The sequence below is a fragment of the Dryobates pubescens genome, chromosome Z (genome assembly GCF_014839835.1).
Source record: "Dryobates pubescens isolate bDryPub1 chromosome Z, bDryPub1.pri, whole genome shotgun sequence".
NCBI classification, from domain to species: Eukaryota; Metazoa; Chordata; class Aves; order Piciformes; family Picidae; genus Dryobates; species Dryobates pubescens.
The window spans coordinates 107,765,876-107,790,990 of NC_071657.1; the positions used below are offsets into that span (position 1 = coordinate 107,765,876).

Consider the following 25,115-nt stretch of genomic DNA (forward strand, 5'->3'; position numbering starts at 1 on the left):
AGGCCATCAGCTGCAGTGTGTGAGCTATTCAAAGGCATAACCAGGGGGGAGGCGAGCATTTGAAGAAATGTGGGCACGACTTCTAACTACCTGATGCGGAGAAACGTTTGTAGGGATACAGGGACCTACTTTGCGGGAGGGAGGCTGAGGGCCGTGCAGGGTTTCCTTCGGGCCGCATCTCCCGTGAGTGATGGTGCCCTCGAGGCTGCCGAAGTCCTCAGGGTTGCCGAGAAAACTGACTGGGAAACTTTTCACCTCAGCACTTGGCGGTCGGAGCGTGCTCGTACTCCCAAATGGAACTGCCGGCAACGTTCACCAACCGCCAGTGCCCACCGGGAACAGAACGAAGTGCTCGTGTTTCCCCGGTGCCGACGAGTAGTCCGAGCTCTAGCCGCAGCAATGTGCTGCCAACCCTGACACTATCCCACTGTGGCTCCGAGCCCGAGAGCGCCCGGCTTGCCACGGCCAGCCCAGCCCCGACCCCCTCTCCGCCGCCATTTTGCTAACGCACCGCCAGGCGGCCGGCCCCACTGGGCGCCCGAACGGCCCCGCGGAGCGCGGAAGTGCCGCCGCGCCATGGTGAGGGGTAGGGCGCTGTGGAGCTGCTGCTTGCAGCTCGCCGCGCTGCCCTCCGCAGCGGGCTGGTCAGGTGGGAAGCCGCAGCCGTTCAACGGCTCCTGCCGGAGAGCTACGGAGCCGCCGCGGAGGGGGTGGAGCGGCAGCATGGAGGAGGAGGACGAGACTCCTCAGGGCCAACAGCAGCCCGGGAGGTGAGCGGCGCTCCGGCGGCAGGCAGCGCTCTGGAGGCGGGGGTCGTTGCCCCCGCGCCTTCCCGTGGGCTGGGAGGGACCGAGACAAACCTGAACGGCGGCTCCCGCCCCGCGCCCCTTCGAGGGAGCGGCACCTGCCCGACCAGTCGTTTTCGAAGCCCGGCCAGAGGAGCTGGAGCAGCGCAGTGCTGCGCACCTGCTCCGACCGCGGCAGCGGGACTGGGTGCAGCGGGACGTACGGTACTGGGGTCCCGCCGGGTGAGTGTGGTGGGGGGCGCTGGGCTGAACCCCTGCGGGAGCGGGGCCGAAGCGAGGAGCCCCACCGGCGGCAGCGGGGCAGAGCGAGTGCGGGCGTCCTCTCATTAAAGTTATGCGGTGGGGGCCGCTGAGCCCTGGCTCGTGGCCGAAATGGAGCTGTGTAACTGGTCTCTCCTGCGCTGTCTGGGCTCCGAGGTGGGTGCAGGCTGTGCGCGGTGTCGGGGCTCGCGCTGCGCGGGACGCGGACGATTCCTGCCTAGGGAGCCCTAAGGTCGCCCCCGAGAGGTACCGCGGTCTTGACTGACAAACTACGACTAGCATCAGCTCTGAAAACACTTGGGACGGGGAGAGCCTTTCACACTGATGAGAGAAATCCTGGAAGCAGGAATCCTACCTTCACCCCCGCCCTCCCAGCTGCGATGCTTTCGTCTCCCTTAAATCGTCAGTGGAATACGCTGCAGCAGAGCTCAGAAACAAGTTATGTAATCGCCTGTGAAAAATACACTTCGTACTATTGACGGTTTAGGGAATGTTCTCCTTTGAAGAAGAGACACGAGCAGATGTTTATCGTGAGAGGTTTTTTTCTTGCATTTTCTTGCGACAGTGTGAACTGGAAGATACTAACAGTCATTTAATTTAATTACTTCACTCAATCTTAGTGATCCGCAATTATCTCTAGTAAGGATTTAGGAAAAGTATTTGTTGAATGTCTTGACAATGTGCAGTTAAGTTCATGTTAAACTTATGCAAAAATGCTTATTTCTAGTGATGATTGTGATTTGTCACTCAGTTTCCTGAATGGCGATTATGAAGCAAGCTTTCAGTTTTAAAAGGAAGAATGATTTGCACTTTGATATTTTTTTTTCTTCATTTTTCAAACTACACGGACAAAAGTGACATAAAAGGTTAAAGGTAGTGAAAGGAAAAATATCTTCTTTTTTTTTACAAAAGACCCTTGAAAAAGAGTAATGCATTTTTTAATTCATAGTATTAGCTTTACCAGTTAATAAAATATGAAACTTGATTAATTTTGTAGTTAAACCACTAAGGAATACCAGAAGAAATAACATTTTTATATATTGTTAATGCAAGAATTATTGCAACAGTTGCTTTAGAAATACCCTAAATTATCTGAAATTGAAATAGCTGTTATAAAAAAAGATAATGGGAATTTTGAATACTTGAAAATTGGAAGCTCTGTCTGATTTCCTTGCTGTGATGGACAGGACACGTTCAGGAGAGGAGGAAGTAAGTGAACAGCAAAACTGTTTAAATATAAATAACAGTTAATTTGGCTCCAGCGTGGCCCAAGTCAAAAGATATCTGCAGTCTTTTTAAAAGGAACCAATCCAATACTATTTCTTCATTTAGCTAAGCAGACCTGAGAAATTGCCTCAGCAGAAATATGCTATCTCCTCAGCCTTTATAAGCTCAATATTGAACCAAAACTGCTGATTCTCCACCCAGAAATAGCCTTTGCATTCTTTTCTGCAAATGGGAGGCAGTTGTTTTGTCTCTGATGAGAAAAATGGAAATGCTGCCATATTAATTAGTGATTTTGTATGTAACATACCTGCTGTGAAATGATTTTTTTTTTGCCTTTTGTCATGTCTATGAATCCCTTCCTGATCTGACTTTCCCTCTGTCCCCCCGCCTTTTTCCCAGTCAATTGTTGTACGTATGTAGCTGCAATGTACTGGCTAGTGTTACAATCAGAATCCTACCTCTGATACCATGGTCCAGAGCCAGGACCATGGTAAAGCACTTGGGCATCTTGTGCCTAATCGCAGCTTTGAGTAAAAAGGGTTTTTCTGTAGATCAGATGTTGCGCTTGGTTCGAATTTTCTTACACAGTCTAGGAAAGAAGTGACGTGTTATTTACTATTTGCATGTAATATGTTGTTATTTAGCAGCTGTATAAAGGAGGAGTGATTCGGGGTCAAATAGCAAACAACTGCACCCAAGCAGATAAAACTTACAGAACTATTTAGCAGAGAACTGGGTACTGCCAAGTGGCACTGAAAACAGCATGCTGCCACTGTGTCCTGCTGCAGAAAGCAAGCTCTGATAAAACGTCAAGTGGTGAGGAATGTGTATCAAGATGTATATCATGACATTTTTCTGGTGTAAGATCTGTTGCCCTGGTTGGAGGTGGTAGTGCTACTGCCTGCTGAGTAAGGCGTGTGATAAGATTTCAGGGTTTATTGCTTGTAGTATTTGTAACTAGTTTCACCCGAGGCAGAACGCTCCCATGCTGTGGACTGGCTTTTGAGGGAGGGTTTTAGTGAGGTTCAACTGTTTCTGACAATGAGATTGTAGCAACAAATTGTTTGTGTGCATCTGTTTAGGTGTGTTTAAATGAAACGCCTTGTTTTCCTAAAACACCTACATTTGGACGGTACCTTGAAAATTAGTAGGCTGCTCACATTTGTGTTGGAAAGATGCCTTGACTCTTCCGTAATTAAAAAAACCCACCACCAACCAAACACTAACCAAACAACTTTTAATATCAATACTGTTGTTGTTGACTAACAACCAAAGCAGTCTGCCTTTCATTTAGCAAACATGAAGAGACACCTAGAGTCATGGGGATAGAATGGAGGATGATTATATTCAGGAAATAGGGTTGTCTTGAAAAGTGTTACCATGTTGTGACACTTCCAGTTTCTTTGGCTATTTGTGTTTTGCTATGGCTGATGTTTCACTTGGAGTCCCTGCTAGTAAGTGTGTTTCAGTTAAAGAACAGTCAAGACTTTATGACTTTCCAGTCTGCAGTTTTGGAGATTCAAAGTTTTTATATTTGGAAAGGCTAGTGACCTTCTAGCTTAACTCATGTGAAAGATGGTCTTTGAACAGTTGCACTCAAGAGAAGATTTTTGACCTTTCCCCCACCCCCCACCCCAACAACAAACCCCTTCTAATTCTGCCATCTTAAGTGACCTGGAAATTAGTTGTATTTCAATGAATTTGAAGTCAAATGTTTAAAATAGTTCTATCTATGAGGGATATGTACATACATACACAGACAGGAGAGAGAATATGTTGTTGGGACAAGCAAATGTTGGCCTTACACTGAAAATCTAAGTAGTTTTAGAGACAATTTAGGGAAAGTTGTGGGGGTTTTTTGTTGCCGAGAAATGTATTTGGACTTTGGAATCAAATAGGCAAGCATTTAGATATGTATATAGACAAAATTGCATGACTGTTTATTAACTTGAAAATAAAACTGTTTTTTGCTTGGGTGTTGCTGAACTTCCTGGGCAACTGAAGTTTTAAAGGGTTTTTAAGGATTATTTTTGGTGTGAGTCTAGAGAAGATTTGCATAGGAGTTTGTTCCTTTCTGGCACAGAGAGAAAAGGAAAAGAAAAGGGCTTAGTCAATGAGGTGGAGATAGCGATTGTGTGGTTGCAGACATAAAAGTGGCAGAGGTGTTTTATAAATGAACTGATCCAGATCCTGCTTTGTCACACGAAACCTATGGATCAAGGTTTTAATAGTTTTTTTTCTGTGTGCTTCTATAGAAACAGTTCTTCCTTTGCCTTCAGGGCCATGTGCCGCAAAAGGACTCGGGTTTCTGCCACAGTATGCTTGAGTGTAGCCTTAGTTTCACTACATTTAGTGGTATTTATTTTTTGTCATACCTAACTGATGTGAGATGTTAGATGGGAAACCTTTACCCTCAGGATGCAGTGTGAACTTGCAATATTTTAAAACTTCATTTTAGTTCAGAAAAATGTGCATTCACATTGCTTCAACGCTGCATAGCTTAACCCCAAGACGCATAGGGTGTTAACGCATGGGTGTGGAGAAAGTTTGTAAATGCTAAACTTGAACATTCGGCTGTGTTTTCTAACAGCAGGCCTCATCCTGCGAAGGCTGGCCTCTGTTATGAACTTTAGTCCCATTTGTAGAGCAGTTGAAATTAACTGCTCATTTGCATACATACTTCCAGCTGGTACCAGAACATGAAAGTTGCAGTCCAGATCCTGTAGCTGGGTTGGTACAAATTTCATGTTTGCTCTTTTGGAAAAGCTGGGTTGAAATTCTATACAAATGTGTGTTTGGTGATCCAGTTATTGTATTGCATAGTGTAACACAGCTGCAAGGCACAAACCCTGCTTCAGGGTGTTGTCAGCCTGAGTCTTGCAGAGCAGGTAGGAACATTTTCATTACACCTCTTGCATTTCCAACATTCTTCCCTATGCATTAAATAGTTGTATGAAATGGGTTGTTTAGAGAGAGCAAAGGAAAGCACTTTCCATTCTGACATGGGAATTTGACTCCTGCTTTCCTTGGGTGACTGCTTCAGCAATAGCACAGAATTAAGACTGCTCTTGTGCTTAATGGTAATGATAGCCTAGGCTGCTTTTTCAAATGTGATGGATACTTCTGAATCCTTTTATTCCAGACTGCAGTAGAAGATGAAGGTAGAAAGGGAAATAATTTGCTGAAATTGTATAGCTAAGAGAATTGGCTCCTGGGTTGGTCGTCTCTGTTCATATGCATGGCCTCTATGGACAACTACTGTCAGGGAGCACAATCTAAACAGTATGCATGTAACAGAAACTTCTGGAATATTAAATGCAGTTCATAAACATGTTTGAGAACTACAAAGTGACCATAGGACATGGGCAGTCAGCTGGGGCACCTGGAAACAAAGGGAAAACAGTTATGCATAGTCCCAATTCCAGTAAGAGGCATCTTTATACAGTTGATACAGTGCCCTTAGCTGATGGGATTTAACCCAGGGTTGAGAAATAGGTGGCTCCAGGTACTAGGGATAGGCCTGACTCTACAGCCTATTTGCATTTGTATCCAGAGGCATGTAAGGATGTAGCTGATAGGCACCCCAACGGCTCTGAATAACTTTCTATTGGTTTAGTTCCCATAATGACTGCCAGGAGAGTAGAGTTTGCAGTGTGTAGTAAGGAGTGGGCTGTCTGTCTTTTTGGTTGTAGATAGCTATTGAATTTCCTTTGGTGTGATATGAAATGGTAGAGTGTGAGTAGCAGCAGTTGTAAATGTGGATGGAGCCTTGGATAGGGAACAAATGAAAAATGAAATATATTAATGGTAGGGGGCATTACTGAACCTAACTTGGTAGTGTAACTCAGCTCTACTAAGTGAATTCTAACTGAGAGGTATTTAATGAATTGCTTTTTTATAGCAGTACTGGCATAGGTAGGCTTTGTTGACAGCAGTATATTCCTGTTCTCAGCCTTCTCTGGCCCGGCTAGTTTGGTGATATAAACACTTGCATGGTTACATAGTAATACAAGTGGGATGGCCAGGTAAGAAGTGAGTATCAGCTGCATCAGTTTCTTGAACTAATTCACCAAGTGGACACAAATGTTTTGTTTTGACAAGCCTAGGAGAGCAATGAATGCAGAAATGGTGGTGGCTGCGGAAGTAATACAGCTGTTGCAGAAAAAAAGTCTAACAACAGATGACCATGTGGAGATGTTTCACGTCTGGTTTATTTGTAACTATTTTTTTTTTCTCTGTTATGTTTAAATACAACTTTGTTTTGTTTTCCTGTTGGACCTTAAAACTGGAGAATGGTAAAGGATTCATCCTAGTTCTATGAGGTTGCTTCTGGAAAGAGCTGTTTCTGTTCTACTTAATTACTCCACTTTCTTGAACAGTACAGAAAAATCACTGTAGAATCGTGATCCTTACAGACTTGTTGAGAACAGAGAAAAGCTGGCCTAGCAGCCTATAGCTATGTAATAAAATGGTACAGCAAATAATGGAATAAGGCTGTTCTGGCATGGATTTGTTTCTTTGTGGACATTTGGAAAATATGGGAGTAGGCCATCATAAGGAATCCCAATCTGGCTGTTAAAATATCTACAGAAGTGTGAAAGGTGGCTGTTAGGAGGATGGAACCAGTGTCTTTTCAGTGATACCCAGTGGTAGGATGAGGGGCAATAGATGTAAATGCATGCACAGGAAATTCCATCTCCATATGAGGAAAAAACCCTTTGCTTTGAGGGTGACAGAGTCCTGGAACAGCCTGCCCAGAGGGGTTGTGGAGTCTCCATCTCTGGAGGTCTTCAAAACCCACCTGGATGTGTTGCTGTGACTTGCCCTAGGTGATCCAGGTGTGGCAGGGCGGTTGGACTGGATGACCCTTGGAGCTTCTGACCTCTAACATTCTGTGAATGAAAATTTTTACAGTGCTTGTGCTTGCTTGTAACATTCAATAGGAAATCTCGGATAATGAATGTATAAATCAGCAAGTTGCAAGCTTGAGAGACCTTTGTGTGCGTGTGAAACTCTGAGATCAAGAGCACCTGAAATGATTGCTGTTGCAGTGGTTAAAAAATGTGCATGAAAGTGAAAGAACACTTCCAAATTGGTCTGCAGAAAGCTGAGCTGCTTGCTTTGATGAGTTGCAGTTGTGTGATGAGCAGCCCTGAACTACTGCACCATGAAAGTTTAAATGCATTCAGAATTTTCCACTCTCAAACTGTTCATTATTTAAAGCAGGCAATTTCAAACCTGCAAGAGAAAATGAAAACAGCCAAAACTTAGCTGGCAGTTGTTCGGTAGTTGAGTGTACAGCAGCCTTTTCCCAATTTTTATTTGTTTTGTTTTGTTTCAAGCCAAAAAGTGTGATCTTTGCAGACATTAAAAACAATATGTTGAAAGAAAATCTTGTGGTTGTGTAGAAGTATATTGCTTGCAGAAAGCTCAGACTCTTGCTTTGGGAGGCTGCAGCAGTCTGAGCCTGCTAGGAACAGTGTGTTGTCACTTTGAGATGGTGTATAGTGCAGCCAGTTCTGGATGTAGTTCTGCAGAAACACAATGATGACAAATGAATTTATGGCTTTGGAAATGGAATTAGGGATATTTGGAGAGCTATGGAATGTTTTCAAGGTAAGTATAAAGTTTTCTGAATGTTGCTGAGTTCCAGGAAACCATAGCTTCAAAATAACTCTTTATTAAACTTTGGGCTTTATGGATTTGCCAAATAAGGCCCACATTTCTGTGTGGAAAAGAAGGGTGAGTCCGTTCTGGCAGGCTTCACGGTCAGTAGCATGTCTGTACATGGCTGCTTAGGGGGAGCTCCATCATTTCAGTTATGGAGTAGTGGAGGTTAGAGGAGGCTGGCTGGAAAAGGTGAAGACTTGCACAACAGATTTTATGTTAATGCGTTTCTTCTTCAAGTGGAGTTAATTTGGTCTGAAGCTCTGTTGCTTAAAAGATCATATAAACAGGAAAAACTTAATGGCAGAGTGCTCCTTATAATGTTCATGTATTCTGTTTCCAACCTTCTTTTGGAACAGAAAGCAAAAGTATAGAAATACTTAGGAAAATAACTGCATAGTTTCACTAACTAAACAGAAGGCTCAATGCCAAAATAGTTGTATTTAAATTTTGGGGTATATAGGCAATGTTAAAATAAATAATTGGCCTCAAACCTGTAGTCACAAGGGCTATATCCTGTTTACAGCTGTAAGTCTGCTAACTGCAATAAAAGAGGTGGGATTTCAATGGTATGTCCTGCCTGATCCACAGCTCCTCCCTTGCTTTGTGAATTACTAGGTATCTCTTGGTATTTGGTGCTGGAAAATGAGATATGTGAGCCCTGCATTTTGATTCATCTTGTTCAGCAGACAGTGATGGTTTGTCTAGAGTACCTTCTGGAGTACCTTGTGGATTTCTCCTGACAGATGGGTTTCCTGTGGTAGTTGGTATGCCTTGGTCCCTTTCCTTTTCTGAGTTCAGTTGCGTTGTATCTTGCCTGAGCCCCTCCTACAAATGGTGGTAATCCACTTGCCCTTGTTTGGGGATAAGTCACCTCATCCTGAAGGATGGATTCCATTTGTTAATGATTTTGAGTAGTGATTTTCTTCTTAGTTTAAAAGTTTGGAAAATAGATGATTTCTTTTGGAACATTACAATAATGTCTAGTCATCAGACAGGACTCCCTTCCCCCTGCCCCTCTCAAAGTGAACACAGCTCTATTCCAGTTTGATTTTTGCTGTCTCTATTGCTCATAATTTGACTGTCAATCCAGTGCTTAAATTTATTTTGCAAGTACCAAACTATTATCTTTTTTTTAGAGATAAGAATTCTGAAAACTGGATGAAAAATCAGCTCACTTCTGGTTGTGTGTTTTCTATTATTTAAAATAGAGCTGCCAAATCTCCTTGTCTGTAGGTACTTTCTTTTGTGAAAGGGTAAGAATTTCTTTGGACTAATAACTGCTTGAATTATATTTTAAGTTAATGATTGCTGTCTTTCAAGAAATTATTTACATTTTTTGATAAGAAAAAAAATAGATCCTATTGACTATATTCCATGAATACTGTAGGATATATTTTACCAGTTTAAACAAATCAGAAATGAACTCCAAGACTGATGTGTCAAAGGAATCTGAAGTTCATCAGGATTACTTTGTCAGTTGTTTGTAAATGTGTCCCTTGCTTTATGCATGTAAACTGATTTAAAGTATTCTGTGAGTGCAGAGCTCTTTTACCCCTTCAGCTGCTCATGGAATACTAATGACAGTAATGTATGTGCTTCCTGGGGAAAGTATGTTGGCAGACAGATACCTGCAGTGCCCTAAATGCCTTGGCATTGTGTTTGTTTAATCAGCATAGTTGATCCCCACTTCCCTAGAGGTTTATGCTTTCGGAATAAGATCAAAGGCTTATATGAAAATGTAAGCAAAAGTAGAATTCACCTATTTTAGAGATGAATAAATAGATAAACAGCAGCTTAAAAATAAAACCTGAGGCACTCTGCTCTCTATTAGCAAGTGCGTTGTAGGAACAGTAATTACAGTAGTTATATATTTTAAAATCAGACATCTGAGCTGTTAATAGAAAAATTTCCTGGAATTAAGTATCTATCTGATTAAACTTTTGTGATTTGTTTTCATGATGCTTTCCAGAAGAGTGGATGTTTTATGCTGTCTCCGTGCTTTGCTAAATTAATAAGCTGAGCTGGCATTGAGATTAGTCTTTGAGGAATGCAAAAATCACTAACCTTCCTTAGTTAAAGTAAGAGTTAAAATACCCATTACCATTTATGGGGTCTTCTGTCTTTCTTTTTGTGGTACTGATTCTTTTTGTTGCCATTTATATCTGCTTAAAATGGTGCAGAGTAATTTGGGTGGCTGTTTACTGAAGGCTTATTCCAGTAACTGTTTAGTGGCAGCTCAGTTAGAACTGTGATGCAGATGTGGTATCTCATTGCTAAATAGGAAATACAGAAGCAGAGTAGTTTCAGTAAAACAAGAGGGAAACTAGAGTACAGAGCAATTGCATTAAACCAGGATTCTAACCAAAGGCATTCTCTCAGCAGTATTTGCTGACTGTTGTTCAGCTGCTTCATTAGAGGTGAATTTGGATGTGTTCACATTTTTTCTTTACTGTATGGCAAAATAATGTGTATGTTTTAAAGAAACTATCACAATATTTATCAGTAGTCACAGCTTTGCAGCTGACACTGCTTTCTCTTTAGGAACTCCTTGCTGACAAAGTAGCAGGGACAGGCTATGCATCTGAGCTTGCAGGACCCCGGTAAATGCATTTGGGTTCAGTTTGCTAGCACTTGTTTTGTGCAAAGCCTTGGGTGCAAGGGTTGCAGTGACAATGTGTTTCTGGTTCCTTGTCATTAGGAACTTGTGAGGGGCACACTGAACTGTGCAAGTTCTAAGAAAAATGTGGGCTGTAATTCTGTTCTCTGAAAATGTTGTTTGAGTGGACTGGCTTTCGTGCCTCAGCCCACTACATCTCATATGAGTACAGAGCTGAAGTTTCAGTATCTGAATTGATGAAGCAGCAAATGGGCTGAAATATGGGGGCGGGGAGACTTTTACTACAGGATGAACTTCACAGTTGCATAATAAAACTCATTCCTGCACCTAAGCAGTTTATTGTGATGTCTACAATCTGTTGGGTCACAGATTCAAAGAATATTAGGGGATGGAAGGGATCTCGAAAGCTCTGCCAGAGCAGAATCCCCAAGTACAGGCCACACAGGAAAACATCCAGGTGGGCTTTGAATGTCTGCACAAAAGGAGACTGCAACCTCTCTGGGCAGCCTGTTCTAGTGCTCTGTAACCCTCACAGTGAAAAAGTTTTCCCTTATGTTCACACAGATCCTCCTCTGTTCCAGCTTGCACCAGTTGCCCCTTGTCCCATCATTGGACAACACTGAGCAGAGCCTGGCTCTGTCCTCCTGACACTGCCCTTCACATCTTCATAAACACAAATGAGGTTACCCCTCAGGCTCCTCTTCTCCAAGCTAAAGAGACCCAGCTCCCTCAGCCTTTCCTCACAAGGGAGACGCTCCACTCCCTTCAGCATATTTGTGGCTCTGTGCTGGACTCTTTCAAGCAGTTCACTGAGGTCCTTCTTCAACTGATGGGCCCAGAAATGGACAGAATATTTCAGATGTGACCTCACCAGGGCAGAACCTTTCTTGACCTACTCACAGCCCTTCTAATCCACCCCAGGGTGCCATTGCCCTTCTTGCCCCCAGGGGCATGTTGCTGGCTCATGGGCATCCTTTAGTCCACCAGGACCCCCAGCTTTCGCAGATGCAGGACTCTACACTTGGCCTTGTTGAATTTCATTCAATTTCTCCCTTCCCAGCACTCCAGCCTGTCCAAGTCTGGCTGAATGGCAGTACAGCCTTCAGGTGTCATCTTCTAGTTTTTATCAGGGAGAGTTTGTAAGCCCCAGAGTTGTGTACTCTATAGCACAGCAGTCTGTCAGAACAGTAAATTGACATTCAGCTGAATAAAGTCCATGCAGAAACTGGAGCATTTAGCTTCAACTGGATTGCATTAGCAGCTTTTAAAATGAAATGGGGATTTTTTTTCTACACCTTGGAAATAGGACTTCATGTTCCTAAACTCTGCAACCCATCAATGCAGTTTGGAATAAGAGGCTCTAGCTGCTGAGTTTGCTGTTTTCTAAGAAATGTGGCAGAACTGGGACTTTATAGGAGTAATATTTGCTTGATTATTTTCTAATTTTTGCATTCTGGTGTGGAATTAAGAGCACACATTGCAGCCACAATTTATTTGAGATGTTCCCATTTTCTGTGGCCTTTCACTGGTCAGTTTGGTTAAATGTGTATCAACATCACGTTTAAAGCTGTGCATTTACTGTTAGTGCAATAAGCTTTTGGAGAATATAGGACCAAATGTCTTTTGTGTTCTGACTTCTCTGCTGTATGTGCATGTTGTCAGTAGAAGCTGCTGCTCTTGCTACAAGACAAAGTCCCTAGATGAGCAAATCCTAGCATATTCTAGTTCCAGGGTCTCTTGAACAGGTTTGCAGGATCATGTTACACCATGCACTGAACCTCCCCAGGTTTCAGGAGGAACTTCTTCTTGCCAAATGTAAATTGAGGCACCCTTCCCCCTACTCTTGCAGCTGGCAGCTAATGGTGTTAGTATCTGAAGCTGTGCATACCAGGGACAAAAATTCTTCCTCAACTACAAAGAGTTCATCTCCTGTCTACTTGCCACAGCATGTTTTTGAAGTCTTTTGTGTAACAGCAACTGTTCTAAAAACATATTTTGTTGAGGAAAAAAGAATGTAGTAAATCATAAAATAAGAGCAACAGAGTTGTTTCTAGTATGTGTGAGAACATTCGTTGTTATGGATATTGATGTTGGTCCAAGAAAAGACTGATTAATTCAAAATCTGTTTTAGTTCTCCAAAAGCCATGGATAAGAAAACAGAGGAGGAGCAGCCTTTGACTGTGTCTAACCAGTACCCTAAAGAAGCAGTGAGGAAGCGTCAGAATTCAGGCCGAAGCTCCAGGGGCAGCGATTCTTCCAGGACCTCCAGGAAAAGCTTCAGGCTGGACTACAGATTAGAAGAGGATGTAACTAAATCAAAGAGGGGCAAAGATGGGAGGTTTGTCAATCCATGGCCAACATGGAAATCACCAACCTTGCCAAATATTTTGAAATGGTCCCTCACAGAAAAGAATAACAGCAATGTGCCAAGCTCAAAGCAGGTAAACACTTGCATGCTTCCTGTTCTTGATTGACATTGCCTTTATCCTTGCTTTAATCAAGAAATAGGACAGTTTCTAACTAATACTTAGGGAGCACCTTCTGGAGACTTTTCAAGTCTTGTTTTTCTGATTGTTTTATCACTTCATTCTTTCCAAAAGATTTGCTAATACTTTCTGCCTCTTTGATTTTCATCCTCCTTTTCTGTTGGTGCTACACCCTTTGATTTATCCAGCTCAATTTATATTTACTAAAACAGCAAAAATGCCCCCTAGCTCTGCAGTTACATTCTTTCTTTGTTAATAGATGTTGCCCTATGAAGCATGCTGCTACTGTAATTTATATTGCATGAAGTAGCTGTGGCATATCTCACCTGACTTCTATTTTTCACACTGCCATTTACTACATACTTTACAACTGCTTCATGAAAATGCAATAAAGAGTTGCTGACATTTCTTCATGAAAGAGCTTGCAAATCTATAGTTTTCTCTTTCAATATACCAGGAGAAAAAAATAATCCATCTGTTAAAAGCTAACCTGAGCAATGATTTGTACTGAAACACTAAAGGTGCAGTGCCAGTTCACTGGGCCACACCATTATTTGTTCGTTATTTGTTCTTGGGGTATGGCTTCTGTCAAGTGTTTTATATAAAGAAGGAAGCAGAGGAGGCAGCCTCTGCGAGAAGCTGCTTCTCCATGGAAAGCCATGGGTTATCTTTGTGGCCACAAGAAGTGTTACAGTTTGACAGTTAAGGTTACTTCGCAAGGTATTTTGTGTCGGCAGCACTCTGGAAAAGCTGTACTGAAGGGTGTGGAACCAGGGAAGGCACTTTTCAGCAAGCAGGTGTTAATAAAGCTTTTAACCATGCCAAAAAAGGCATGACCAAGCTGTAAACCTCCTACTCAGTATTTAGCAAAGGACTTACACTTTTCATTTGTATTTTAGGCGAATTACTTGTGAAGGAAGGAATTTGATCAGCTTTGTTGTCAGGAAAGCAATGTTACGGTGGTCAGAGGGGTGAAGGTTTCTTTAAGGATGTGTTATGGGAGAAATAATCTTGGCTATAATTGCTCTATAATAGTAACAACTGACTGAAGTCCTGCTTCTAGACATTGTCTGCACCTTGTAGAAGTAGCAGTGGCTGTGCCTCAGTGTGCACAGCTTTCTAGACAGTGGGCTGCACTATGATATTGGGCTGTATTTGTGTAAAACCCATGGTGTTTGCAATTGCCTTTGACCACTGTCCTACTCTCTATGTGCACAGTAGGCTTCAGATTTTGCCACTTGTGGTTAGTGACTAAAGCAGCTGGAAGACAAACTAAAGGTGTACTGCAGATGCAGGATACACAGCACTCTACTGGCAGTGGAGAGCTGCGGCACTCCTTTAATTTACAGATTATCCCTGCAATAAAGGATGATTACAATGAAATCTACTGTACCACTTGTGAAGCTGCTTCTCTGACCCAGCCAGGATTCATTTTGGACTAATTTTGTTGCTTTGCATATGAAATTTTTGAATTAAGTGCCTGCAAAACCCTAGATAGGGATCAATAAAATGCACTTCTTGAGTCCTCTGCCACTTTGATGCTTGACCATTTATGTTTGTTCCACACCTAAATCAATGTGTAAAGAACCTGTGAAGTTGTTTGATGTTCAGACTAAGGGCTTCATGCTTTACTTAGTTCAGCTAGATAGCACATCCTTCAGCTAGAATCCTACTTGTGCCTAATGTGCATAGTGACACCCTGCAGTGATGGGCAGGTTAACTTTATTTGTACCAAAGACTTTGCAAATGTGGGGAAAAAAGCAAAGAAAACAAGAGGCCTGATCCCAGCTCTGTGTTTCCCTGTGTAAAGCTCTGTGTATTCCAACCATGCCTTCACCAGCAGGCCTATGTGATTGTCCAGAACACACAAACTTCCTGCATTTCCATTACAGCCATTATGAATGAGTGTTTTTCAGTGCTCTTGAGGTGTGTTTAGTTTTTAGTTGTTGTATCAACATCTGAGATTGTTCTCATTTCTGTTAAATCCAGTGGTATTCCAGCATGCACCAAGTGCCAAAAGTCCTAAGCTAATTAGTAAGTCCTACCAAAGCCTGTCAAGTGCTGCTTCTTGCTTTGCATTAGGAAGGAAAGAAGCGCATGGGAGGGGGGAAGGGGCACCACAAGTGAAGTGTTTGTATGACCTCAGTGATGAAAATAAGATAGCATAAGGCACATTTTGCTTCTGTTGATAACTGATTTGGGGGTTGGACTAGATGACCTTTGGAGGTCCTTTCCAACCCTAACCATTCTATGATTTGACATTTATACCATGTTTCAAAGCTCTGTTGCAGTTTGTCTCAGTCTAATACTCATACTGTGCTTACTCTTGTGGGAATTAAGTGATGGCATTGTACTCATCTTACACTGAGCTTTCCAGAAGGTTCTCTATTTCTTATTCCTGGAGACAGAAAAGAAAGATTTTCAGTAGACATGTTGTGTCCATTAATTCTCAGATAATACAATTTCATAAAGATTTTATTCCTTACAGCAGGACTGCAGGGGGCAGAGGTGTGTGTGGTTTTTCCCAGCACATGCCCTCCAAATCAAAAAAATATTATGGAGAAAGTAACTGTCCTGAAGCTGTGAGGACTGTTTTAGCAAGGGAAATCCCAGTCTCCTCAACTGTCACGACATCAGCTGGATTGTAAATGAGTGAGAGGGCACCTCTGACATAGCTAATCTGTCCTATAGCTAGAGAATGAGAGCAGCAACAACTGCAGGGAGAACCTGACTAAGAACCAGAGGTGCTGGGACATCTGTGATTACCAGGGAGAGAAAACAGTTGGAGCTGCCTAACACAAGAAAGTCCTTCTGAAGAGATGTAAGGAGTTGAGAGCAGAACTATTTGGGAAGAGAACTTCAGCTACAGTGTAGCAGAACTGCAGATGGTCAGAACTCTGAGAAGACTTTGGTTGGGTTTCTTTAACAGGAAAACTCCTGCACAAGGATCTCAGCCAAACTGCAATGAAGAGAATAGAATCACAGAATCAATAAGGTTGGAAAAGACCTCAGAGAGAGCTCTGGTTCAAAATGAGACAATGAGTGGTGGTTGGACCAGGAGTTTCAGTAGATGTTACCTACCTATGACTTCCTTTGTGCCACCTTGAGGCTACACACAAGTCAAATTTGGAAGCTGACAAAGCTGACAGCTGTCTATTTTCTTCCTCTGGATTGATGTTCAGCTGAATCAGTTCTCTGACCCACCAGACATGAGTGGAGACTCCCTAAGTATTCACACTGGAACACGAAGGGAGGAAGTTTTCCATAACTTTGTTACCCAGTGTATGGATTTTGGCCAACTTTAAGTTATTCATGGGACTGCATCCTGAATGTACAGGGAGATCAGTACAGTGATTTATTCAGTAATCATGAAACTTTAATTACCTTGAAGGCCTCAATAAAACATCACAGGAAGCACAGCTAAGTGCCTTAAGGTCTGTCTTAAAATGAGTTTGTGTTTTACAATGCTCATGGAATTCTTGGCAGGATGGATAGAGGGAGTTGTAAGAGCTCTCATCAAGCAGGTGAGGGTTCCTCCATGTGCTACTTCTGTACAGGAGAGTGAGGCTGATGAAGGCTGTCAGAGCTTCTGTGGAGCTCTTCTGGGAGTGTGGATTTCCCTTGCATCTGTGGGTTTGAGACTATTTGTGTTAGGGTTTAGAGGATGCATCCTTTAGTTGCACAAGTTAAGTTGGAGCATTTGGTATAGAAACAGTGTATAGATTATTTTTTAGGTCAAGAAGGCCAACTGAGTGCAGAGCCTTGCCCTGGGTGTTGGTGCCTTGCAGTGCTCTCCCCGCAATGCCTTCAGGCTCTATTAGGCCCTTCACCTAATGGGACACTCTCAAGCCTTCTCTTCTCTCTTAACGGAGAACTAAAAACAGTGTTAACAAAAACTTTAGGTGAAACTAGGAGGAAGTAGCTAGAAAATTTATCATTATAAAGGTATTTGGTTTGTGTTTCCATTTCTCTAGTTTGCTAAAAATAGAATGAAAATGCAAATCTTGACTGGAATAATTTGTACCGTGTATGCAGCTTCTGTTCCATGGCTAAACACGTTCTGAAATGTCATGCCTGTTGTGTTCTGTTTTGCTAGGAACTTGACAAAGAGCTTCCAGTACTAAAACCTTACTTTGTTCAAAGACCTGAACTCGCTGGGAAGACAGGAACTGGTCTACGAGTGACATGGCTGGGCCATGCCTCAGTGCTGGTGGAAATGGATGAACTTATTTTTCTTACTGACCCCATCTTCAGCCAACGAGCTTCCCCCACGCAGCTGCTGGGGCCCAAGCGCTTCCGAGGCCCACCATGCTCAGTGGATGAGCTGCCCAGGATAGATGCAGTGGTGATCAGCCACAACCATTATGATCACCTGGACCACAGCACTGTGATGAGCCTGAACCAGCGCTTTGGCAGTGAGCTGCGCTGGTTTGTGCCCCTGGGGCTCCTGGGCTGGATGCAGAGATGTGGCTGTGAGAATGTGATTGAGCTGGACTGGTGGGAAGAGAACTGTGTCCCCGGGCACGATGCCGTCACCTTTGTCTTCACCCCTTCTCAGCATTGGTGTAAAAGGACTGCCACAGATGACAACAAGGTTCTCTGGGGCAGCTGGTCTATCCTGGGCCCCTGGAACAGATTCTTCTTTTCAGGAGATACTGGATACTGTGTTGCTTTTGAACAGATAGGTAAAAGGTTTGGACCTTTTGATCTTGCAGCCATCCCCATTGGAGCATATGAGCCAAGGTATGAACCCCAAAGTTTGATCAAAATACATGAATGAAATGGTGAACTGGTGACCAAAAATACACTCATCAGCGAATACTGCAGGTGTACTGCACTAAGGGTGTGTAAGAGAATATAGTAGCAAGAGGAGGAAATTGCTGAGGCAAAAGGAATTGCTGAATGATTAAAAAGAGCAAGCAATTTGAGATAGAGCTGAAGTGTCTAGGATGCTTGGCTGTGTATGTCTGATGTTCTTAGAGAGGTTTTCTGTGGTCCTGAGCACAGTTAGAGCTTACTTTCTTCCATGAAAAATGTTGAGTGAAAATGTGGAATTACTTTGTGGCTGTTTTTCTGAAGTAGCATCACTTGGTCCAGCACATTCAGATGCATGCAATTTACTACATTCTTCTCCTGTCTCAGGCTTTCTGCTGGTTCTGCACCTTTTCTGGAGCTAAGGATTACTCCTTTAGAGAGTGTGAAAGATCTGCTTGGTTAGGTGTCTGTATCCTGCTCATGACAGAGTATCTAAACTGTTAGATGACAGTGCTCTTGTGCTGGCAGCAAAGCATGTCTATGCCGGGAAAGGAAATTGGGAGTCTGAGGAGGTAAAAATCTGGTCTCTTTCATGGACTGCCAGGGTCTCTCCTGCTTTCACTCCATTCCCTTAGGCTGTCTTCTGAAGCTTGTGCTTTCTGGCATACACTGCTAGCATGGAATTTTTTCAGGGATGAATTTAGATCTGTGGCCTTAAGGCAGCAGTAATACATCCTTATACTAACTAAAGATACAGATAAGGAAAAAGGGAGTGAAATGTATGCATTACTGTTTTGTGGGTATACTCCAGCTTGTGGATTTTGAGTGTCCTATGTGTTGCTCCATCAGTTGATAAGGTGAGCAAATACATCTCTGTTTTCAGATTCTTTGCAACTTAATGAAAATAAAGAAGAAATTTTGCTCTGAATTAGATGACACACAAGAAAATTGCTTTATGTTTTGCTAGGTGGTTTATGAAATACCAGCACGTGGATCCTGAAGAAGCAGTAAGAATCCATATTGATGTTCAGGCCAAGAAGTCTGTAGCAATTCACTGGGGGACCTTTGCTTTAGCCAACGAGGTAAACATCAACACCCTGCATGAGTTCAGCTTTCCTGAGTGCACAGCCACTGATGGAGCTTTGCTCATGCAGTTTAACTCATCTCTCTGTACACTTAAAGCATAACCTCCATATGAGTGAATAGTCACTCTGTATACTGCAGGTCAGAACAGTGCTAAGGTTTTCATACCTCATTACAGAACATTTTTCTGTGGTTAAGATTAATTTGAAAGTGCAGAGTTATTGAAACCAGTGTCAGTGACTTCTGCTAACCAAAAGCTGAAGAACATGAAAGATGGGAAGACATGCAGCAACAGAGATGAACTGATCAGTGCATCCCTTGGAGGCAGTAAGAATTGCATGCCTGCAGGTCAATGCAGCATGTATTAATTGTGTCTGTCTAAGAAATATATTGAACAGCTGGTTCACTGTTAAATACCAGCAAGAACAGGAAAAACTGAGTGAGTTGTTGATTTATTTTTTTTCCCAAATGATGTTTAGTTGCCTCCCACAGTATTTATAAAGAAGTTATCAGGTAACTTCAGGGTAACACCTGCCATGAAAGGGCAGTATCTCTCTCTGCTTTGATACATCTTGTCTGGCAGCTGTTTTTCAACTTTGTAGCTGGACTACCACTACATTAATTCAGCTCTGATGTTATTAGATGGGCTCATCTCATACATTTTCTCTAACTGGAGTAGAACACTTTCTGTCCCTGATGCTTTCAAGAAGCCAAGTCACCGGTGCCCACAATACAAATGCTATTTTGTCTTCAGCAGCACAGAAAACTGAAGGATTTGTCCCTGATGGCGCCTTTTCTGAAACAAAACAAACACAATGATGTAACCTCAGCCCCAGTAGAGCTGTCAGCTGTTCTACTACACCAGGGAAAACACCATCTCTCAGGTGCTGACACCTCCCCCATGTTTCTGCTTCTAAGGGATTTAGTTTAACACACTGCAGAAGACTTGAGTTGTGCCTTGTTGGTTATTCTACACCTGCAAATCAGCATTCCTAGCCTTTAAAAACTGAAAATCAAACATCTCAATTTGACAAACTTTTAGGCAATGTTTAAGACGTAAGCAAGTCCTTGTTTGGAGCAATGATATTATTTTCCCCCTGAGTACTGCACTGCTATCTTTCTCCTCATGTTATTCTTATTTTTTTTAGTATTACTTGGATCCTCCAGTTAAACTGAATGAAGCTCTTGAACGATACGGCTTAAAAAAAGAAGACTTCTTTGTTTTAAACCATGGAGAATCACGGGACTTGAGTACAAATGATGGGTTTGAATAGGGCAGAGCAGGAGAAGATCCTGGCAAGCCCTATTTGATTTGAACTAACAATTAATGTTACAAATATTAATTGTGATGTACTTACAAAGTAGATTTTTTTGGACTGAAATGGATTTTTAGATGCTAAGCTTGCCAGTTTCAGGACTAAAACTTGTATACAAGTTTTGTGATAAATTTTACTAATTATTCTGTTTAGAGGTTTTGAGAGGTAATCTAAAACCTGGTTAATATCTAAGTATTGCCTGAGAATAACTCTTATGTACCCCACCGATAACTACTGGGTCTTTTTGAAACTCTTCATCGTACCTGCAGCAGCAATAATGACCTCAGCGCAGGACATACTCCTACAGTTAATGGCTGACTTGAATTGGTCATCGTTAGAATGTCACCTCCCACCTGTTAGTCATTGATCCTCAGGTTATGCCTTGTGTACCTTGATACCTTCACAGGATGGTTTGTGGGGTGGAGTCTTCCAATACAGCTGTGTTGTTAAAGCACAAGCACAGTAGTGATTTTACTGAGTGCTTTCTACATTTTCATATACTGATGAACCACAAAAGCTGGATTTTCCAGTGATCTAAAGCAATGTGCCTTTTAAAGAGAGAGATTAATTACTACTGCACCTCTGATGTGTCAAACTTACTGCTGGCCAGAGTCTCTGTGAACTTTCATTCTATTGTGTTTGTAAGCTAGGTCTGAACATGTCTTAAAGAACTTTCTTGTTAAATGCAGTCACTGAGATGAAAGGATCTCTTAATAGTGCTTGTCTCTGCATTGACTCAGCCTGTTGGTAATTTGGGTTTGGGTTTGTTTCCTTTAAGGGAAAAGTCTTAAGCAAGGGCTGTGCTATTCTTCCTTGTAGCTTCCATATAATTTTAAAGTCCAAGGAGAGCACCCAGGGCTGTTCATTATTGTGAAACCTGGCTACATCTATCTGTATCAAATTGCCATGCTAATGCACAGAATTAAAGCCTGTCGTTGCCAAGAAAAAGGCTTGGTTTTCTCTTTCAGAATTCATTGGCAAATCACTCCTTTGGTGCATGATTTGGTTTGGTCTGTGGGATGTGTGTGTTTTTTTTTCCTCTTGCTGTGCATTACATTTTCTATTCATACTGCAATTTAAAGACATGAAATTCTGACAACAAATTAAAGCCAGTTAATGAGATTTCATGCTAGGAACAAACTGAAGTGATCTTTTACTGTTGACAGTTATCTTTTAAAAATGTATACTGGGTAGTTCTGGAAGTCTTGCATAGCTTAGTGACAACAAACAACAGTACAAGGAGGCAAACATCGGTTAGTCCAAGTTCCTGCAGTGGAAGGGTTCTGGAACAGGATTGAACTTCTGTGTGACAAAAAGTAGTTCAACATTCCTTTTGTATGGGCTTATCTGACAAACATCACCATTTTGTACTTGAAAAGGTAATTCTTGTATTCACCAGAATTTGTCCAAAATTGGTTTAAAACTATTTTCAGTTGTTCTGTGTTGATTTTGGGAGGGTGTTTCAATAATTATTTGGATAACATAGAATCACAGATTCACCAAGGTTGGAAGAGACCTCAAAGACCAAGTCCAACCTGTCACCACGGACCGCATGACTAAGGCATGGCACCAAGTGCCACATCCAGTCCCCTCTTGAACACCTCCAGGGATGATGACTCCACCACCTCCCTGGGCAGCCCATTCCAATGGCTAACAACTCTCTCAGTGAAGAACTTTCTCCTCACCTCGAGCCTAAACTTCCCCTGGTGCAGCTTGAGACTGTGTCCTCTTGTTCTGGTGCTGGTTGCCTGGGAGAAGAGACCAGCCACCTCCTGGCTACAACCACCCTTCAGGTAGTTGTAGACAGCAATAAGGTCTCCCCTGAGCCTTCTCTTCTCCAGGCTAAACAATCCCAGCTCCCTCAGCCTCTCCTTGTAGGGCTTGAGCTCGAGGCCTCTCCCCAGCCTCATTGCCCTTCTCTGGACATGTTCAAGTATCTCAATATCCTTCTTAAATTGAGGGGCCCAGAACTGGACACAGTACTCAAGGTGTGGCCTAACCAGTGCTGAGTAGAGGGGCACAATGACTTCCCTGCTCCTGCTGGCCACACTATTCTTGATGCATGCCAGGATGCCATTTGCCTTCTTGGCCACCTGGGCACATGTTCAGCCAGCTGCCAACCAGCACCCCCAGCTCCCTTTCTGTTTGGCAGCTCTCCAGCCACTCCGACCCCAGCCTGTAGCTCTGCGTGGGTTTGTCGTGGCCAAAGTGCAGCACCTGGCACTTGGATTTGTTAAATGACATCTTGTTGGACTCTGCCCATCTGTCCAGTTGGTCAAGGTCCCTCTGCAGAGCCCTTCTGCCCTCTAACAGCTCAACACCTGCTCTCAACTTGGTGTCATCTGCAAATTTGCTGCTGACTGTCTCAATCCCCTCATCCAGATCATTAGTGAAGATATTAAAGAGCATGGGGCCCAGCATTGATCTCTGGGGGACACCACTGGTGACTGGCTGCCAGCTGGATGTGGCACCATTCACCACCACTCTCTGGGCTCGGCCCTCCAGCCAGTTCCTAACCCAGCACAGAGTGCTGCTGTCCAAGCTATGGGCTGACAGCTTGGCCAGGAGTTTGCTGTGGGGGACCGTGTCAAAGACCTTGCTGAAGTCCAGGTATACTACATCCAAAGCCTGCCCCACATCCACCAGGCAGTCACCTGATCATAGAAGGAGATCAGGTTGGTTAGGCAGGATCTGCCTTTCCTAAATCCTTGTTGGCTGGGCCTGATCCCTTGGCCATCCTGCAGGTGTGCTGTGATTGCCCCCAAGATGATCTGCTCCATAATCTTGCCTGGCACTGAGGTCAGGCTGACAGGCCTGTAGTTTCCACAATGCATAACACTGCAGAGGTCCCCAAGCTGCAGGATATTTGGAGTACTGACAAAGATACAGTTAAGAGTCAAGTTGTGGTTTGCTGGTTTTGTTTTCAATTTTCAAAATCATCAATACACTATTCTGTAGAATTGTGTCCTTTGGAAAGATGAAACTAAAGTGCAGCATCCCAAGGTAAGCAGCCACACAGCAGACCAGTACTGACTTGTGAAGAGCAATGGATCACATGTAGCTTTGGATCTCTTTGTATGGAGAATGCTGACTGTTACACTTTGCTTGCTGCTAGCACTTGAAGTGGCAGATTAAAAAAATCATACACAAAGATCCTTTGGAGAGTCTTGCATGATTTCAGAATGTCTTAGCAGCATTGTTCTAGGAACAAAGCAATTCAAACCAGGTCTTTCTAGGAGCAGAAGAAGCCTGAGACAATGCTGTAATAAGCTTTCATGGCTATTTCTGCAAAGAGGACAATGGCTGCTTGTTCCTTTTAGCTATCACAGCATAGGATAAGAGATCAACTTCAATTATGAAAAAGATGATTATCTGAAAAACTCATTGGGTTAGGGAATGGGAGAGAGACATCTGGACATCTCAGTTGCTGAGCTTAAGAAAACACGTTTCTATCAGATATACCTAGAACAAAATAGTCCAAGCTCTTGTCAGAAGGGAAAGGTGGGGTTGGTAAATTATCTCAGTGTTTGACCTAGGCTTTAATTTTCTTTTTTTGAACACAGAAGCAGACAAAAAATTAAGCCTACAGAAAGTGACAAAACAGGAAGTGATTGTAACCTAACTTGTTTATTACAAACTGAACAGTATTTTTGAAGCAGTGACAAGGAGAAAGGGAAGCTTGCTGTCAGTGCAGCAATTGTCAGGGTTCTGACTGGGAATCATGCCAACTTCTGTTTTTGCCTTAATTGTATTCCTGATCAGTTAAAACTACCTAGGTAGATAAATTAGATACATGCAGCTTTACCCCTGTATTGATCAGGGCACAATACATCATCTCTCCAAGGTCATACTTCTCTTGTAGTTTCCCCTACTGAAAATAAGTATCTATTGAATTATAGAAAGAGAAGTGTAATATTTTTATGAAGAGCAGAGCAGGTTTATTAGCTTAGAAAGATGAAACATCTTATAATAGTGGAGGTAATGCAGCTCTGCAGAGCTTGGAAAATTTTTCTAACCTTTCCATCTGACACTGCAATTTCTCTGTGACGCAGTGTTCAGGAACTTGCAGTAATCTTGTTTTAGTATGGAGTGTGCTCTAGTGTTCATTAGTGAGACTGCCTTTGGGTTCTCTTACAGTGATGTTTACATCTATTCATTTCACTTTGAATTAACACTACCTGGAGAACTAAAACTTCATGGGGACTAACTCAACAGAAGTACTTACTCCAGTGATGCTCCCACTGCAAAGAAACAGGAACAAAGTTCTCTAAGGAAAGCACAGCTGCTACAGAACAGGAAGCTTTTGTAAAACCATGTATGATCTTGCTTTGGCACACTTTTTTACACAGATGAGAATGTCGTATTGGACTTGCAGATAAGCTTTGACTCAATAGTACTTTGGAACGGATGTATGCTTTCCTTAGAAGACAATTATGAAGCAAGATAAAATCTTCTGTTTTTTCTAAGTGTAGAAACCTTTCACAGTTGTGGTTAACTGCACTGCAGTTTGCAGAATGGAGGTACTAAGCATATAAGAATGTGCATTCTGTGTAGGGAAGGTGAGAAAATATAGGCTGGGTAACTTTATGTGCAGCTTTCACTGCAAACACTAATTCTGTAGGAAGCCAATGAAGAGTTTGATCATGTTTTTATTGAGTATTTTCTGCACCCATATAGTAGGTATTAAATTAATAGAACAGAAATTATCCCTAATGGCTACATTTTAATGCACTACTCTGCAGAGGTATTTATTCAATATCTGCAAATATTTAAGGGAACAGAAATCCATTATTACATTGAGAAGACTATTCAAGTCACTCTAGTCATCTATTAAAAGGTTTACTGCACATGTCAAAGCTGCCATGCTCTAACCCATTCCTTCTCCTCTGTGTTC

The 25,115-nt window shown here is 42.6% G+C and overlaps 1 protein-coding gene across 3 annotated transcripts; it reads left to right on the forward strand.

Moving 5' to 3' along the window:
• The first annotated feature begins 526 nt into the window (after nt 1-526).
• Nucleotides 527-21,698, forward strand: NAPEPLD (N-acyl phosphatidylethanolamine phospholipase D). 3 transcript variants are annotated; one of them, XM_054178171.1, is made up of 5 exons: nt 527-770; nt 12,713-13,022; nt 17,164-17,810; nt 18,790-18,904; nt 20,054-21,698. In XM_054178171.1, exons 1-5 carry the CDS (start codon nt 577-579, stop codon nt 20,177-20,179), a joined length of 1,392 nt encoding a protein of 463 aa, XP_054034146.1. In that variant the 5' UTR covers nt 527-576; the 3' UTR covers nt 20,180-21,698. The 3 variants fall into 3 exon arrangements, with proteins under 3 accessions (XP_054034146.1, XP_054034147.1, XP_054034148.1); XM_054178172.1 differs by lacking the exon at nt 527-770 and adding an exon at nt 781-1,028; XM_054178173.1 differs by lacking the exon at nt 527-770 and adding an exon at nt 1,487-1,597.
• Nucleotides 21,699-25,115: the final 3,417 nt, after the last annotated feature.